Genomic DNA, 18,224 nt, shown 5'->3' with positions numbered 1-18,224 from the left:
GCCCTGAGAACTCAAAGCAAAAGAAACAAACAACTGCTGAGACTGTCTGAACCCTTTAGTTCTGTCCAAATAATAACGCAACTGCCTGTGAACATCTAAAGTGTGCAAAATCTTTTCCCTTTATTTTGGGGATTTGCATAAAAAGTAGGCAAATGAATAGTTTGGTTTAAAGCCACACTAGAAACCACCTTAGGCATAAAGGAAGGATTAGTACGTAATGATACCCTATCCTTATGGAAAATCAAGAAAGGCTCAACCGCCATAAGGGCCTGCAATTCAGACACCCTTCTTGCAGAGGTAATGGCCAATACAAAAGCAGTCTTCCATGATAAATATTTCAACTCAGCAGTAGCTGCAGGCTCAAAAGGTTGTAGAGTGAGTTTCTCCAACACAAAATTGAGATCCCAAGCAGGAGTAGGAGCTTTTCGTGGGGGTCTTATATTCTTTGCCCCTCTAAGAAATTGCTTGAACAAAGGATGAGAAAACAATGGTGGGTCACAATCATAGTGAGCCGAAATTGCTGCAGCATGAACCTTAATAGAAGAGAAGGACAAACCTTTGTCCAGTAACTCAGTAAGATATTGAAGAGCCACACTCAAATTAGGCCCAGAAACACCAAAATCTTTTGCTGCACTCCAAAATAAAAATCTCTTCCATTTATCCGCGTACACTTTCCTTGTACTAGGCCTTCTAGCTTCCAAAATAACATTCAAAACTTGCTGAGGAAGTGGAGGCCCACTATGGTTCAAAACAGAATATGCCAGGCTGTTAGGTGCAGAGAGTGAAGCTTGACATTGAGCAAATGGCTGTCCTCCTGTGACAACAGGTGTGGAATCGAAGGCAAAGGCCATGGAGGCTTCCATACTAGACTTCTTAGTAATGGGTACCAGTGCTGTCGAGGCCAATCTGGAGCTATTAAAATCATCCTTGGCTTGTCCTGTCTGACCTTCAGAAGTACCTTTGGGAGGAGAGGCAGAGGTGGAAAGGCATACACATGAAGATTGCTCCAATTGAAAGAAAGAGCATCCACTCTCCAAGCTGTGGGATGAAACCTTTTGTGCAAAACTTTGGCAGCTGATGGTTTAGTGGAGAAGCGAACAGATCTATGTCTGGAGTTCCCCATGACACTGTCAATTTCTGAAATACATGAGGATCCAATTTCCACTCGTGGGGATCCATAATTCGTCTGCTCAACACATCTGCTAAGGAGTTCTGTGCTCCTGGCAGAAACCTTGCCTGAAGATTGAGCTGTAAACTGAGAGCAGTCTCCCACAAAATCATTGCTTGCCTGCATAGAGGATAAGAATGCTTTCCCCCATGCTTGTTGATGTACCACATGACAGTTGTGTTGTCTGTTAGAATCAACACCTGTCCTGGAAGAAGGAATTCCTTGAAAGCTATTAATGCAAACTGGACTGCTAACATCTCCTTCATGTTGATATGTAGATGTTGTAGTCTGACAGGCCACTTGTTTTGTATCCACTTTCCATTTAGATGAGCTCCCCAAGCTTTGTCTGAGGCATCTGTCGTTAAAATCTGACTCGCCTCTGGCCGGGTCACAGAGAGTCCCTTGTTTAGGTGACATTCCTGAGCCCACCACAAAAATTCCTTCTGAATGCAAGGTATTATTTGAATGACAGTGTCCAGATCCTGGCAGTGCTGTGTCCATACATTTTTGAGATACCATTGTAGCTTCCTCATATGCAGTTTGGCATTGGGAAGCACCAGAATACAAGATGCCATGAACCCTAAGGCTTGAAGGACTGTCCTTGCAGTCAGCCCGGACTGAAGAGATAGTTGATGGAAGTAAAGGGATAGACTCTTTTGTTTGTCCGGGGTCAAAAAGGCCATCTGGGATGCTGTATTCAGTCTCACACCCAGAAAGCACATGTCTTGAGAGGGTACTAGACTGGACTTTATTTTGTTCACAGAATACCCTAGGCATCTTAGCACTGCTATCACATATTCCAAATGATGAAGGAGCTCTTCTGTTCCTTGAGCCAGAATTAGGCAGTCGTCCAAATAAGGATAGATCTGTATTCCTTTTAGTCTGAAGAAAGCTATCACTGGAGCCAGAATTTTCGTGAACACTCTGGGTGCAGTAGATAAGCCAAAGGGCAATGCAGAGAACTGATAGTGAGAAGTCCCAGCTCGAAAACGCAGATACTTTCTGCAACTTAGTCTGATAGGAACATGAAGGTAAGCCTCCTTGAGATCCAAAGTTACCATCCAATGATCTTTGCCCAGCAGAGGTAAAAGCTGCTGCAACGTCAACATTTTGAACTTGGGAATGTCCAGATAAGTGTTGAGGATAGATAAATCCAAAATTGGTCTCCACGTGTTCCCCTTCTTTGGTACTAGGAACAGGCGAGAATAAAATCTTAGGCCCACTTCTGGCAGAGGGACCGGCTGTATGGCCCCTAGTCGGAGCAACAGAGAAACCTGCTTGTGAGCCTCTATTCTTTGTTGAGGAGGAACGTCTGGCATGCCTGTGAAAGGAGGCAAGGTATGGAAATAAAACCTGTAGCCGTGGTGTATGATATCCAATACCCATCTGTCCTGGGTAATTAAACTCCAATTTTCTTTGAAAAGTGCCAACCGTCCCCCCAAAGGCGCTGCCAGACGAGCAGGCTCTGGCAGCTGAAAAGGTAGGTCCATTGGGTCTGCTTACGAAAGGACTGACCCCTGCCCTCACCCGAAGCCTGTGCAGGAGAACTTCCTGTTCTAGGCCTGAAAGAGCCCTGAGCTCTGCCCTTACCACGTCTAGATCTACCCCTAGACTGGGAATCATAAGAAGGATACGTCCACCCCTTAGTAGGCCAATTTCTACTAAACTTTGGAGGCTGGACTTGCAAAAAATCTTTAACAGTCTGCATAGACTTAGCCTTGTCTTCCATTTTCTTTAAAACTGTCTCAACAGGAGGACCAAACAACACGTCAGATTGTAAAGGAGCATCTAAAATCCTTGTTTTAACATGTTCAGACAAATTCTGATCCCTCAGCCAGGCGTGCCTGCGAAGAACTGACCCAGTGGCAGCCACCCCAGATGAGGCCTGTACAGCATCAAAACCACATTGCAAAGAATGCTTACCCACCTGTTCAGAAACGTGCACTAAATCTTGCAACTCCTTACAACCAATACCTACTGCCAGAGCATCAACCTTAGATTTCAATTGTGAAAGGAGATAATTTTGGTATTTCAACATGTGAAACTGGCAATTCAGAGCCCTCATAGCAAGAGTGGAAGAAGTATAGACTTTCTTGCCCCATCTATCCAAGGCCCTAGCCTCCTTGTCTGCAGGAACCGGATTCTTAACAACAGAAGCCTTAACACCTTTAGGCCCATGGCTAACAGTTTCTGGGTCTGCCCTAGGACTCTTAAAAAGATATTTATGAGCTTCAGGCACCCTGTAATACCTATCCGGCTTAACAGGAGCAGGAGGCAAAGAATCAGGATTAAGAGAAGCTTCCATAAAAACATCTTCCACTACAGTCAAAACAGGAGGTATAGCCAAAGGCCTATGCTGGGGTAACAACAGAAATTCCCGAAGCCTTTTTCTGGAATCAGAGAAGTCCTGACCTTCCCACTTAAAATGCTCCCTCATGGAATGAAGAGTTTCTGAAAAAGAAAAATCCTCAGGGGAGTAGCAGAAGGAGTAGAATCATCCACATCAGAATCAGAATAAGGAGAGTACTCCTGCAAGTCTTCAGCCGAAGACTCTGAAACATCTGAAGCCTACTCAAAACCCCCCAGCTCAGGCTCCACCCTAGGCCGCTTATGAGAGGGGCATAGAACCCCTAATCAAAGTAATCAAATCTTCTGCCATTTTAAGCATATGCTTCTTGGGCACAGTACCTGAAGAGCTAGGGGCAACACTAACTGAAGCTAAACCTGGCCTGCCCCTGGGGGAAGCCTTGGAAACAGAAGGAGAGGGCCTAGCCCCCTTAGGAAGGGAGGGGAGTATAGTAACATGAGAAGCCCCCTCAGCCTGACTAGTCTCTTGAGAGGCCACATCTTGTAATAACAAGGTCTCCCCCTGGGAACACAAAGAAACCTCCGGTGGAGCCACCGGCTCCACCGACACCTCTAAAGAACCGGTGTCTGGTACAGACGGTTCTTCAAGCCTAGGCTTAACTGCCTTGTCCTTGCGTTTCTTTGAAGAAGCGGGCGTCGGAGCATCCGACGGCATTCTATAGTTACACCGCTTCCCAAAGACTAACCTCGCACAATCCAACCGCCTCTTTATAGTGCGTTTATTAAATCTAGCAACAAGAGCAACAGCCAACAACGTCGTGCTCAGGCCCTAAGCAAGGAATACACAAAGTATGATAATCTTTATGCGGTATCTGTTTCCCCACAAGAAATGCAATTATTAACTTTTTCTGACATCCGGTAAATGACTGAGGCAAGAAAAAACTAAAACATTCCCCAACGGGGTACTTAGCCAACTTTGAACCCGGTCTGAAACTTCTAAATCGAAAAATCTCAGAACGCCAACTGGCACTTGCAATACTGCTTCTGCATCGGACCATGCGGCAAAAAAGACTGAGGATATGACGCCGGTCATGCGCATTTGTACCCTGACGTACTGACGTCAGTCAAATGCGCCCTGACCGACGTCAGCCTTATACTTTGATATTCGGGCCGACCGAGGACAGCGGACTACCCAATTGTTAGGACTGCAGCAATGTGAGATGAAGAACATCTGGCAATTTAAAGTTCTTACTGTTAAAGTTGCAAAAGTGTATACTTTCTTCCCCCATTTATCCAAAGCTCTGGAATCTGTCAGAGGGTACTGGATTTTTTGCAATGGAAGCCTTAACCCCTTTGGGACCCTGGGAAATAGTTTCTGGATCAGCAGAAGGGTTTTTGTAAAGAAACTTGTGAGAGTCAGGAACTCAGTAATACCTGTCTGGCTTGGCTGGAGCAGGGGGCAAAGAGTCAGGAGATAAACTGGATTCAGAGAACACATCATCCACAATATCTAGCACAGGTGGAATAGCCAGAGGCCTGTGATGAGGCAATAAGAGGTAATCCCTGAGCCTTTTCTTAGATTCTGAGTAATCCTGACTTTCCCAATGGAAATGCTCCCTCATGGTATGTAAAGTTTCCCCAAAAGAATAATCCTCAGGAGGAGAGGCTGAAGGGATAGATTCTTCAGCATCAGAGTCCTCATAGGGGGGGTACCGAGTATCCCTGGTCTGAAGAGGAATCAGAGGAAATGGAAACCTGATCAGAGGAGTCATAGTCTGTATCATGCCTAGGTCTTTTCTCAGGAGGGGGATGTGAACCCCTGATTAGCGTAATGAGGTCTTCGGCCATTTTGAGCATCTGTTTCTTAGGCATGGAGGACTGTCCAGGAGAATGTTATACTTGTTTCTTTGTCTTTAATGGTACCTTTGTCTTTGGCTGTTGTCTTAATGGTAAGTTGTGAAGGTCTGAAAACACCCTCAGAAGCAGATGCCTGCTCAGCAGCTCCGGACCCATCAGAGGGATTAATTTCCGTAGGCCCAATACCTTGAGTTTCCAGAGGACTAGTCTCCACGTGGGAATCGGAGGCGGCCTGTGGCTCTGAGGTAGCAGGTGTCAGGGGCCGCGAAAGCGCCTCACTGAGAACCGGCGACTGGCCTAGAAGAGGCTCCGTCGTCAGTTTTGGACCTCGGATGCCTGTCTTTATCCTTGTCTTTGTGTTTTTTCAGAATTGCTGTCGTCGGTTGATCCGAATGCATAGTACAATTGAACCTTCGGCCATAGTGCAAAGCAAAATCAAAACGTCGTTTTATAGTGCGTTTGTTAAATCTAGCACAAAACCGACTAGTGACGTCGTCATCAGGGCCTAGGCATGGAATACAATAAGAGTGGAAGTCCTTATGAGGTATTTGCTTCCCACAAGAAATACAATTATTAACTTTTTCCTGACATCGGTGTGAGGCAAGAAAAAAGTTTCCCCAACGGGGTACTTAGCTTTATTGAAGACTTCGGATCTGAAATTCGACTTTGAAAATCTCAGGAGTCGGCTGACCGGCACTTGCAAACTGCTTCTGCTTCGGGCACCGCACGGCAAGAAAGACTGAAGAAAATGGCGTCGGGTGCATCTTGTATACCCCTGGCGCACTGACATCAGGGAAGAAGCGACAACTAACGACGCCGGACCAAGACTTTGGAACTCAGGCCGACTGCGGGACCGCCTGACGGCAGGATAACCCAAGTGTAATGACTGCAGCAGTGTAAATGAACATCATAGCCTTCTGTTATGGAACTGTTGATTAGAATTGAAATTGGGTAGGCTAGTGTATCAGATGCAATTTTCAAGTATTCAGAGGTGGAGTTTGTCAGCTGCGAGTTTGGTGGGTTTAAGTTTTGACAATATTCTTTTTATGTTGGAGGTAGGTACCGAGGTGAAGAAAAGAGGAGTGGGGGGTTTAGGGTTAGGAGTTGGGGGGGGGGGCTGTTGTAGGGAAGTGTTTGTTTAGAGATGTTATAGTTTCAGTGAAGTGTTTCTTGAAGGATTCAGCAATACTGCTGACGGAGGGGGGAATGGATGGCTGGGGGGTATCAACCTTCCCTGGGTGGAGGATATTTTTAATAGTGGACCAGAATTGCTTAGGGTTGTGGCTGGTAGAGTTTAGGGTGGATTTATAGTAGAGGGATTTGTCTAATTTTATATGCTTTTTGGCTTTATTGCGCAGGTCAAAGAATGATTGCCTGAGCTATTTTTTGTTAAGTCGCCAGTGCTCTCAGGCCTTATCTCTGGATTTCATTAGGGTTCTGGTGGTCTTTTGTAGCCATGGGGCACGCCTGGATCTGACTTTGGCATTTCTTACAGGAGCATGGGTGCTTAGGATGTAGAGGAAGGTGCTGTTGAAGTGGACAGCCTCATCTAGGTTGTGGTATTTTAGTGGAGACCAGTTGATTTTTTGCAGGGAGGAGATGGAGTTGGGGTTGAAGTTTGACTTGCTCCATATTTGCCTGTGGATAATGGACTTCAGGCTGTTTGTGTGGTGCCGAATTAGGAAAGTGGGGGAGTGGTCACTGTCAGTTAAGCAGCCTGCTAGGTAAGAGTGAGGGGCTATGTTGACTAGGATCCAGTCAAGTAAGGTATGATTGTTAGGGTTTTTGTTGATTCGGGGAGGGGATTGAATGAGTTGAGTGAACCCATGGAGATTAAGGTGAATGGTTGGGCGATTTATTACAGGATAGCCAGTTGATGTTAAAGTCACTGAGAATGATGGTTTCCTGGGATAGAGATAGAGTAGCCCAGCTCAGGAGATTTTCTAGGGGTGTGATATTTTGCCCTGGTGGGAAATACCTTCCTATGATATTGTTTTGTTTGGGTTTAGTTTGAGATTGGCATAAAGGATTTCTTCATTGTTGTGGTAAGGGGCAGATGAGTTCAGGAGTTGAATGTTGAGGTGGTGTTTAAAATCAATGCTACACCACTTCCTTTTTTGGACAATCTGTCTATGCGAAGGATGCTGTATTCAGGTGGAAGTATTTCCTCACTTTTCATGTGAGGTTTGAGCCAGGTTTCAGTTAGGAAGAGAATATCTGGGGAATATATGCTTATGCTGGCATGGAGTTGTTGGACTTTATTGCATATACTTCTGATGTTTAGGGACATTATAAGTAGGTCTGCTGTTTTTCTTTTGGCTAGGAGTTGAGTTGTGGGGGGGTTGCTTGGACTAGGGTTTGTGGTTGGGTTGGATTTGGGAGGACCAGGGTTTGGATGGATGTCTCCAGTGAGGGCTAGTTTATAGAGGGTGTTTAGGATATGTTTTATATACACAGTAAATTGCTTATGGTACCTTAGGGATATTTTATTTTTGAGTGTGTTAGGTGTTTAGTAATGGAGTGTGTGCATTGGGAGGATGGTTTTGGTGGCAGGGGTTTTGTAGTTATAGTGTAAATGTTTGAGGGAGGGTATTGAGAGTCTACAGTGGAAGTTGTTGGGGCATGTGACTGGAGCCTGGGTAGGATGTAATGTGAGCTAGAACTACACAGGTTAGGATTATTACATAAGGTAGTAGCATGATTGTGTTGGATGTAAGGGGAGTGGGTGAATAGTGGTGTAGCCTAATTGCTGGCAATTAGGGGTGGGGTTAAGGCTAAGAATAAATGTAGAGGTACTGGGGGTGGGTGAGAATAGGAGGCAGGGAGGGGAGCGAAGTGAACGTAGCAGACAGAGTGGGACAGAACCCCCCCCCCCCAGGTTAAAGATTGCAGGGCAAGTGTCTAAATAGCCAAATTGTTAGGAGTGATTAGACTCTAGCAGGGGAAAAAAATCTATAGACCTGATTTCAGCTGTGTCCTTTCCTGGGTAGATAACTAGTTTGAAGCAGACAAAGTGGCAGTACCTTTTCACCTCTATTTTACAAGTGGGTAATTCCAGTGTATCGACTGGGTTACCTTTCTTTGCCTAGAGCTTTATCCTGGTTTACTGATAATTAAAAAGAAAAAGTTAACCGGGGAATGTATTTACAGCAGATGGTGGTGGGAGTGCAGCTGCTGTCCTTAGCTGTGGATAGAGCCAGTTATTTCTGCTTTAGACCAGGTACTTTCTACAGTAGCAGGCTAAGAGGGAAACGTAGCTGGACACCTACAGTAACTTATTTTCTTTTTAAAGTCCTTGAGTCCTTGTGGCTGGTTTCTTCACTGCAGATGTGGCCAATGGCCAGGGATTCAGCAAGTGGGGGACAGAGAGAGAACCCGGTCGCAGGGACAGTGGTCAAGTAACTTATTTTCTTTTTAAAGCCCTTGAGTCCTTGTGGCTGGAGGATCCTTTCCAATTAGACAAATAAGATCTCCTGGTATTAGGTTTCCTGGCCTCCTGCAGGACTGTGAGCACATCCTCATTGTAAAAGTGTCTGCAACAGACAAAAACTCTATCACCCACATGGTAAGGTTCAAAGACTGTAGGTGAGGATGGATTAAGGGATCCCTTGTCCTTGTGGGAAAGTCCACTCTGTGGGATAACTAGTGGTGATTGCCCCTGGCTAAATGCAGAAGGAGGGGGAACCAATGCTGAATTGGCCAAAATGGAGTCACCAACAAGATTTTTGGTTTGTCCTGCTGGATTTTCAGTAGGACTTTCTGAAGTGGAAAGGGGGGAATGCATATAGAAACATCCCCTTCCAAAAGATTGAAAAAGGCATCTATTGCCCTTGCCAAGGGACTGGGTAGCCTGGTGCAAAATAATGGAATTTGTCTGTTCAGAGGGGAGGCAAACATCTATCTGAGCTGTACCCCATTTGTAGACTATGTCCTAGAACAAATCCCTGTGGAGCATCCATTTGTGGGAATGTGACACGGACCTGCTCAAGGTGTCTGCCTGGGTGTTCTGATCTGAAAGGATATATACTGCCTGAAGACTGACCCCCCCCCCCCTGCTGGGCCGCAAGCCCCTAGGCTTGGAGAGCTAGTCTGCATAGCAAGTAAGATTTTGTTGCCCCAGTTTGTTTACATACCACAGAACTGTAGTGTTGCCTGTGAACAATTTTAGGGGGCCCTTCTTCAGAGTATGTTGGAAAGCTTTCAGGGCCAGAAAGAATTACTCTCATCTCACTGATATTGATATGCTCCGGTCTGATGGTGTCTGAACAAGTGCTCTGTACTCAGAGCCCATGGCCGCTCTGTATCCCAATGTAAGCCGTATGTGTACATCTCCTAAACTGGCAAGGGAGCTTGTAAGGGCAGCCCTGGATTGAAGGTCACTTGATTCAATCAGCAGAGGATCTCTTTCCTGAGACAATGAAGGAAAGGGATTTTGTGCTCCAGAGGGTGTGAGTGTTGTGTCCATATGGACCTTAGGTACCACTGTAACTTCATGTGGAGCCTTGCCAATGGCAACATAGAAACAGTAGATGTCATATGACCCAGAAACCTGAGATACTGTCTGGCAGTCAAGGCTAACTCTTGAAGAACAAAGCGCAGGTAGTGCATTAAGCTTACAACGTTTTGAGGTGGCAGAAAGGCCCTCTTGACATCCCATCCTTATCGTACACATGAGGAATACTTGGTCTTGTGAGGGGTTCATGTTGGACTTGAGATAGTTTATTTTGAAACTCTGTGCTTACAGGAGTGATATCACCGTTTGTAAATGACATTGCAGACTTTCGGAACTTTCTACCTAGATCAGTAGGTCGTCCAGGTAAGGGAATATCTGAATCCCTTGAGTCCTGCATTGAGTCCTGCATTAGGCAATGACTGGTGCCAAGCACTTTAAGACCCTAGGTGTTGTAGAAAGTCCAAAGTCAAGGCAGAGACTTGAAAGTGTGAGGAGCTCACAGAGAAGTGTAAATATTTCCTATAGTTGGGTCTTGTGGGGATGTGCAGGTAGGCCATCCTTGATGTCCAAAGTGGCTAGGAATCCCTGAGGTAAAATCAAAAGGAAAAGGAGCTGCTGAGTACACATTCGAAAGGTGGGCACTTGAAGGAAAATATTGAGATGGGAAGAGATCTAGGATTGGTCTCCAGGGACCATTCTTTCTTGGGACTAGGGAAGAGTCTTTAATAGAAACCCCCTTCCCTTTTCTGACATAGGGACAGATTGGATTATTCCCTGGGCAATGACATTGTGTATGACTGGTCGGAAAAGAGGGAGTTGCACTTTGGGTGGCTGGGGAATGTCCCTCAAAGGAGGAGTTATGATTCAGGTCATGAAATAACCCTTTTCTATGATGGAGCAGATCCACCTGTCTGAAAAAGAAGTTATGTACTCACCATAATGTTCCATGTATGTAGCCCATCTCGCCGAACATTATTACATGTGGATTCGGAGCCAATCCTCGGCTCCGACTCGGCCGCTTAAAAAGCCTGAAAACTGCAAACTTCTGACTGGCTCGTGGCTAATAGGTATCCCATTATGCATGTGCACATTCCCCAAATCTTGTTTGCTACTAGTCTACTAGAATCAGACATGAAAAAGGAACAAAGGTCCGGAAGAATAAACTGTAATAAAAGGAGCCCTTGTGGCAAAAAACCACTATAGAAAGGGGGGGGGGGAATGTATCCAGATCCCCCAGGAAGGGGGCTGGTGGGTGGGTTCGTAATAATGTTCGGCGAGATGGACTACATACATGGAACGTTATGGTGAGTACATAACTTCTTTGTGTTATGTAGTCCTATCTCGCCTCCAATACTACATGTGGGACAGCGTCCTTAGCATCTTGAATGGGTGGCTCACTGTAAGATACTCCTGAGTACCGTGGAACCAAACGAAGCTCTACCCCTGGAAGTTAAATCCAATTTATAATGGGAAATGAAGGTATGAGGGATAGCCCATGTTGTTGCTGCACAAATACTATCAATTGGGGTCCTGGCTAGGAAAGCAGCAGAAGTAGAGAAGGACCTGGTGGAATGCGCTTTAACTTTAAAGGGTAACTCCTTTCCTTGAGAACTGTAAATAAAGGAAATACAACTAGAGATCCAGTTCGAAAGTGTAACCTTAGAAACTGGCAAGCCCATTCTCGCCTCAGCAAAAAAAATAAACAGCTGCTCTGATTTTCTAAATTCCTTGGTCCGGTGGATATAGAAACGTAGTTGCCTGTGTACATCCAATTGGTGGAATGTATACTCTGCTTTTCTGGAGTGATAGGGAAGAACACTGGCAATTCAATTGTTTGGTTTAAGTGAAATTGAGAACAGACTTTAGGAATAAAGGAAGGGTTGGTCCAGAGAGAGACCCTATCTTTGTGAAAAATTAAGTATGGAGGTTTAACAGACAGAGCTTGTAATTCAGAAACTCGCCTGGCTGAGGTTATTGCTACCAGAAAGAGAGTCTTCCAAGACAGAAACATCAACTGACAACTATGGGCTGGCTCAAAGGGTGGCAGAGTAAGTCTAGTCAGAACTAAATATACGTCCCAAGGTGGAATGGGGTCTTGTACAGGAGGTCTTAACATTGTGGAACCCTTAAAGGATTTGTGAGACATAAGACTGGAATCATTAATCCCCACATGAAAATTAGATATTGCTGCTAGTTGAACTCGGAGTGTAGCAGCTGCTGAACCTTGGTGAAAGAGTTCAGAAAGAAACTCTAGAACAATAGTAATGGGAGCTGTAAATGGATCAACTTCTCTATTGTGTGTGCATATGGAAAATCTCTTCCATTTACTATGATACAATTTTCTGGTCGAAGGCTTGTGAGAAGAGGTAATAAGAGTTACAGCTGGAGACAAATCATGAAGCCTGACTAATGATGGAACTGGAGCAGCCATGCTGTCAGTTTGAGTGTGTGGAGACTGGGGTGAAGAGAGCCTGATGTGTGTCAGGAGGTCTGGCACTGGGTCCAGCATCCTGGGCAGTCCAACAGGTGAGGCCCGAGAAAAGGGAACCAAATCAGACGAGGCCAGTAAGGGGTGATGATCATCTTGCTTCCCAACAGCATTGCTTTCTGTATGACATTGGGGATGAGTGGAAAAGGAGGAAAAGCCTAAAGGAGACCCAGGGGCCAATTGTGGACTAGTGCATCTCTTGGAGACTCCCCCGGAGGGGGGATGAGAGAGAAAAAGGTGCTGCATTTGGTGTTGATGGGACTGGCAAAGAGGTCACAGCAGGGTTGTCCCCACTTGTGAAAGATCATGCTGGCTATTTTCTGGTTCAAGGATCATTCGTGAGGTAACAAAATTGCCCTGCTTAGCTTGTCCGCTATTATATTGGAAGTCCCCGGGATATGCGTTGCAACGAGAAAGCGTTGGGAAGAAACAGCCCAATCCCAAACTCGCATGGCCTCTCGACATAAGGGGTATGATCTGGTTCCCCCTTGTTTGTTTAGACACCAGATAACAGACATGTTGTCCGTCTGGATAGCTATCGTCCCTAGAGGGAGGTCGTGAAGTGCTTGCAATGCTAGAAGCACCGCCCTCATCTCTAGGACACTGATATGCACATGGGCCTCCTGCTCTTGCCATGTGCCTTGGACAGTCCTGCCAAGATAATGCCCCCCCCCCACCCTATCTGAGAGGCATCCGTGGTCACAGTGGCAACGGGTCGGTGCGGTACAAAGGAAGGTCCTGTGGCAAGATGACCTAGTTGAATCCACCAACGTAGGTCCTTTTTGCAAGAATCTGTAATCAAGATCTGATGATGTAGTGGCAACTGTTGAAACGATCACTGGGATGTCAGGAGCCATTGGAGTATTCTCCTATGTAGTCTTGCTAAAGGTACCAAGGTTATGGTTGACGCCATAGTCCCGAGAAGCTGCAAAACCACCTTCGCTTTGATTCTTTGAACGGAAAGTATTCCGTAAATTTGTTCTACAAGATTCTGTATTTTGTCTGTAGGCAGTATGGCTGACATCTCGACCGTGTCTATGTTTGCTCCTACAAAAGTTATAGACTGAGTGGGCAAAAAAAGGAGGATTCCCAACTGGGAACAGAGCTTGATTGTGGAATGTCTTGATTGAATTAGGCAATGCCTGGTGGTGGGGATCAGGAGCCAATCGTCCAGGTACGGAAAGACTTGGATTCCCTGATGCCGCAAATGAGCAGCGACTACTGCCATGCACTTGGTGAATACCTGGCGGGCTGTGGTGAGACCAAAGGGCAGCGCCCAAAACTGATAATGATTGGCTCCCAGCCGGAAGCGTTGGTAGTTCCTTGAGGCTTTGTCCATCCTTATGTGGTAGTAGGCATCCTGGAGATCTATTGAGCACATCCAGCTGTCTCTCCCCCAACAAAGGAAGCATAGATTGTAGAGTGACCATTCGGAACTTGGACGACTTTACATGCACGTTTAACCTGCTGAGGTCTAGGATGGGTCCCCAGTTCCCTGTTCTTTTTGGAACTAAAAAGAACCTGGAGTATGTTCCGAATCCTGTCTGGTCTGCTGGGACCTTTCGGATGGCTCTTTTTAATAGCAGCTTTTCTATCACTATAGCTGCTTGATCCCTGTGGTTGGGTGGTACATCTGGGATCCTTTTGGGAGGGCGTGGAGGATGGGGAAAGGGTACAGAGTAACCTCTGGTAATGATGTCTTGTACCCACTTGTCTCAAGTGAGATTTAGCCAGGCTTCTGGGTACAAGGACAGGCGACCCCCGACCAGCTCCAGAGATGTACAGTTGGGTTCCATATCAGGAACGTGGATAGGGACAGTCACAAAAGGAATCGCGACCTCCCTGATTTTGTGGGCCTCCCCTGCCTCTAGGGCGACGTCTACCATTATATCTCCCCCCCCCGCCTCTGAAGGAGGAATCACCTTGTGTGTCCTGGAAAGGTCTCTGCGATTTCTTGAACCACATTTTGCCACTCTTCTGACCTTTACCGGTAAGGTCTAGAAGGAATGGTAAAACGGACTCCCACAGCGAGAGGGTCTTTCCTTCTTGCTCACACCTGGTGAGGGTATCTTTCACCTTGGGTCCAAAAAAAGAGGATCCGTGAACAGGAGCATTGGTGAACTTAGACTTGAAAGGCTCAGCAAAGTTGCATAGACACATCCAGGAATGTCTCCTTAATGAGACTCCTGAACCCGCCGCCCTACTCGCACCATCAGCTGCATACGAGATCAGCCGCATGGAGGAGTTAATAGATGTGAGGGTAGCCAACTGAGCCAACACTGTAGATGGGACTGCTTCCAGTCGAGGTACCCTGAAGGGTATCTCCTAACTCCTTTAGGAGATCTCTCTGAAGTCTCGTAAAATGTGATGGATAGCTCAGCGATGAGTGCAAAAGCCGCTGAAGAGAAGATACGCTTCTCGTACCTATCCATCGTCCGAGATTCCTTGTTAGGTGGATGGATAGAAGTAGTCTCTGCTAGCTCCTTCTTAGTGGCCGCCGCAACCACCATGGCATCAACAGGTAAACCCTTAGATAAAAACCATTTGTCCTGAGGGGCGGAGAGAAATTTATTCGGCCTCCTGGGGACCGGTTCCACGGCATCGGAAGTCTGACATGCCTTCTGACTCACGAGATCTAGCAATTCATCAAATGGAGGAGATACCCATGAAGTTGAAGGTTGAGACCCAAAAGCCTTCAGGTACACTGACTCCTCATAGGAAGGGGTAACTGTGGGCCAGCCGCCTCTCTGCCTGAGGATCTCCAAAATGTCTGCAAAGGATACATCAGAGAATAACTTAGGGGACCCCTCCGACTCACCGAGGTCAGTGTCAGATGCGACAGACTCATCAGGGGAGTCTACATGCTTCCTCTTACATTACCTCTTCCAAGGGGGATCCTCAGTGGGGTATTCTGGGGAGGTCTCGGAAGATCGGGGACCACACAAACGGGGGTCGTGAGGCTGTGAGTCTCTACCATCCCGGGGGAGAGAGGATGCTGAGACCATAGTCAGCGCTTGAGGGAGTATAGCATCGGTACTCCTACGTGGTATGGATGAACTATCCAACATGCTCATCTTCATGAAAACAGATTCCGCCGGCTCCAAACGACGCCCCGGCTCCGAGGAAAGCATAGGTGCTGATGGCTCTAAAGGAATCGGCTCAGAGAACGATGTAGGGCCCGAGCTCACTCGGGCTGACGCACCAAGAGGAAGACTCTGCACCGAAGAGGTTTGGTTCCAAGTGTCCCCTATGGGCACGACCGAAGAGCTTCGGACCCTAGACACTTCGGACGGCACCGACAGTGTCGGAGCGGGGCTTGGCTCAGAGACAACCACCCAGAGTGTGCTGGAGCAGAGGACACCACTATAGTCGGTACAGACAGCGTCGGCTACAAAGGCCCAATCTGGGTTGGAGGAGGAAACAGAGCAGGGTCGGTAACAAGAGTCGGCTCTGAAACAAAAGTGGTTGGAGCCGATAATTTTGGCAAGGCCGACGACTTAAGGAGTCTGAACACCACTCTCATGATGTCTTCTTCAGAAAAGCTCTTGGAGGATCTGGAGGACAGAGTTGGAGACCTCGCTCTCTGTAATATAGGTGATTTTAAAGTAGGGGAGACCGGTGGAATGTCTGTAGACAGTCTCCAAAGAGGACTGCTGGTGATAGTCACTGAAGCACTGGGTGCTGACACTGAAATATCAGTGTCCAGAATCTTGATCGGCTCCGAGGACAGTGGAGCCGAAGAGACAGAGACCATCTCCGATTTAGGTAACTTCTGTAGAGGTTCAGAGACAGAAGTTGAGGCTGGAGAAGGCTTTTTGGAGGTCTTGCCCTTATCTTTACTGGAACAATGCGACCTAGCAGAGGACGACGAGCTGGCTAGGTCTTCCTCAAAAGAAGGTTTTAACAATCCTTTTAGAATCAACTTATTCTTCCATTCCTGGAGCACTCTAGGACTAAAGGAATGGCAAAAGGGAAAAGTCTCTTGAAGATGTATGGCCCCTAAACAGTACACACAGACGCTATATCCATCAGTGATGGACATTTTTTGAGAGCATTTAGTGCACTTTTTAAATCCTGTTCCTTAGACATAATGGCAGTCTAAACAGGCGATTGAAGAGAAAAAGTAACACACTCACTCAACAAGAGAGGAACTAGATCCTCTAACTTAAACAGATCTAGCCCTGTTTCTCACAACAAACCAAGGAAAGTTTTACTAGGTTCTCTAACTTAAACGAACCTAGTGTAAAGGAAAGGGAAACAGACTAATACCTCTAAGTAAAACGGTTTAGTAAAACGTGCACACTCACGGGAACACACACAAAAAAGTCCAACAGGCCGAAAATTGTACAGCAGAAAGTCAAATCCAGGAAAAAGTAAAGTCCGGTTAAATTGACACAATCGGTTATCACAATAAAGCTAACAGTAAAGCATTTCACAAGAAGTTAAAAAACTTCTAACAATCAGAATAATAAAGAACTAAATCACTTAGCCACGGCCAACCAAAAGAAGTTTCCGAATGAAGATGCGGCAAATGAGATCTGGGGAATGTGCACGTGCATCATGGGATACCTATTAGCCATGAGCCAATCAGAAGTTTTCAGGCTTTCTAAGCAGCCGAGTCAAAGCCGAGGATCAGCTCCGAACCCACATGTAATAATGGAGGTGAGATAGGACTACATAACATGTAATGTTTTTCCAAACAGGGAGACAGTGAGAGAGCCTTAGGGATAGGGGAATGGTATTGAGAGGTTTGATTAGTTATGGCAGGTAGTCACAGACTACCAGTCTTGTTCTAAAACTGAGGCTTCTGAGTCGGGGTCTGAGCAGGTGTGGAAGGAGTTTGTTGCTTCCTGGTGCTCTTTCTGTCCCTGGAAAGAGGTGGTGGGGCAGAATGTTCTCTTATAAATTGTTTTAGAGGGGTAATTCCTGTGGAATTTGGGAAGAGGAGAAAAACAGGTGCTTCAAGTCCTGCAACTCCTTCCCCTTCTGTTGCAGAGTTTTGAATAACAAGTCATCTTTGCTCCAAAGAGGACAGAGTTATCCACAGGCATGTCCAATAGTTATGAACTTGTCATCAGGTAAGGGCTGTAAACCTTAACCAGGAATATCTTCTCAAGACAGAGGCAGATGCATAAGATCTGGCAGAAGCTTCAGCACCATCATAGCTGCATCTAATGGAATTGACTTGTTACCTGAAAAGACAGATAAGAGGCTGGATATCTGATCTTTGGCAGGAGAACTGAGGACGTCAGACAAAAGCTTAGTGGCCTAGCCTAACAGAGCTAGACCATATTTTGACATATAGGTTTGGTAATTTACTGCCCTGAATGCCAAGGTAGTTGAGGTATAAACCTTTTGGCAGAGAAGCTCCATGGCCTTACTGTCCTTATCTATAAGCAAAACTGAGGTGGAGTGAAGCAGTATAGAAGGCTTAACAGGTGAAACTGAAAGTGTTAGGGTCTGCAACAGGGCATTTAATAAAAAAAATGTGCCCTCTTCAGGGACTTTGCAAAATTTGTCAGGCCTTTGTGGGGCAGGGGGCTTTGAATCAGGATTCACAGAGGCTGCATTAAAAGCATTTAGAAATACTGGCAAGACTGGAGGGATAGCTGAAGGAGCAGGAGTGTCCATTTGCAGAAGCTTGTAATACTTTTTTTGTACTGACACCTCAGTGGAATCCCACTTAAAGAACTCTCTCATTTTGGAAATGGTTTCCCCAAATTGGAGGTCCTCACCTGGAGTGTGTCTCAGCAGAGTCATCCTCTGGGGAGCAATAACCAAGGGGGGATGGCAACTGAGACACATAGGACAGAGAGCCCTCTGAAGAGTCACAGAAATCCTCAGCTTCAGGTGGAGGAATATCTTGAGCCTCAGGCCTTGGGCTAATTAAGGGGGCAGCCACTGGGGAGGATGAGGGCATAGCAGGCCTAAGAGCCATGAAAGCATTGAAG

The 18,224-nt window shown here is 46.3% G+C and overlaps 1 protein-coding gene across 1 annotated transcript in view; it reads right to left on the bottom strand.

The window, feature by feature from the left end:
- The window catches only part of CDC27 (cell division cycle 27), a 2,763,676-nt gene that overhangs the window by 2,247,232 nt on the left and 498,220 nt on the right, over nucleotides 1-18,224 (bottom strand). Inside the window, exon 7 of the mRNA XM_044055179.1 lies at nucleotides 2,270-2,283. Coding sequence (XP_043911114.1) covers nucleotides 2,270-2,283 — 14 coding nt within the window. The remainder of the gene's footprint in view (nucleotides 1-2,269; nucleotides 2,284-18,224) is intronic.

Source organism: Protopterus annectens, chromosome 13.part0, assembly GCF_019279795.1.
Source record: "Protopterus annectens isolate FY-2018-M chromosome 13.part0, PAN1.0, whole genome shotgun sequence".
NCBI classification, from domain to species: Eukaryota; Metazoa; Chordata; order Ceratodontiformes; family Protopteridae; genus Protopterus; species Protopterus annectens.
Note: the sequence above shows the minus strand (reverse complement) of the source record. Positions and strands in the feature narration are given on the sequence as shown.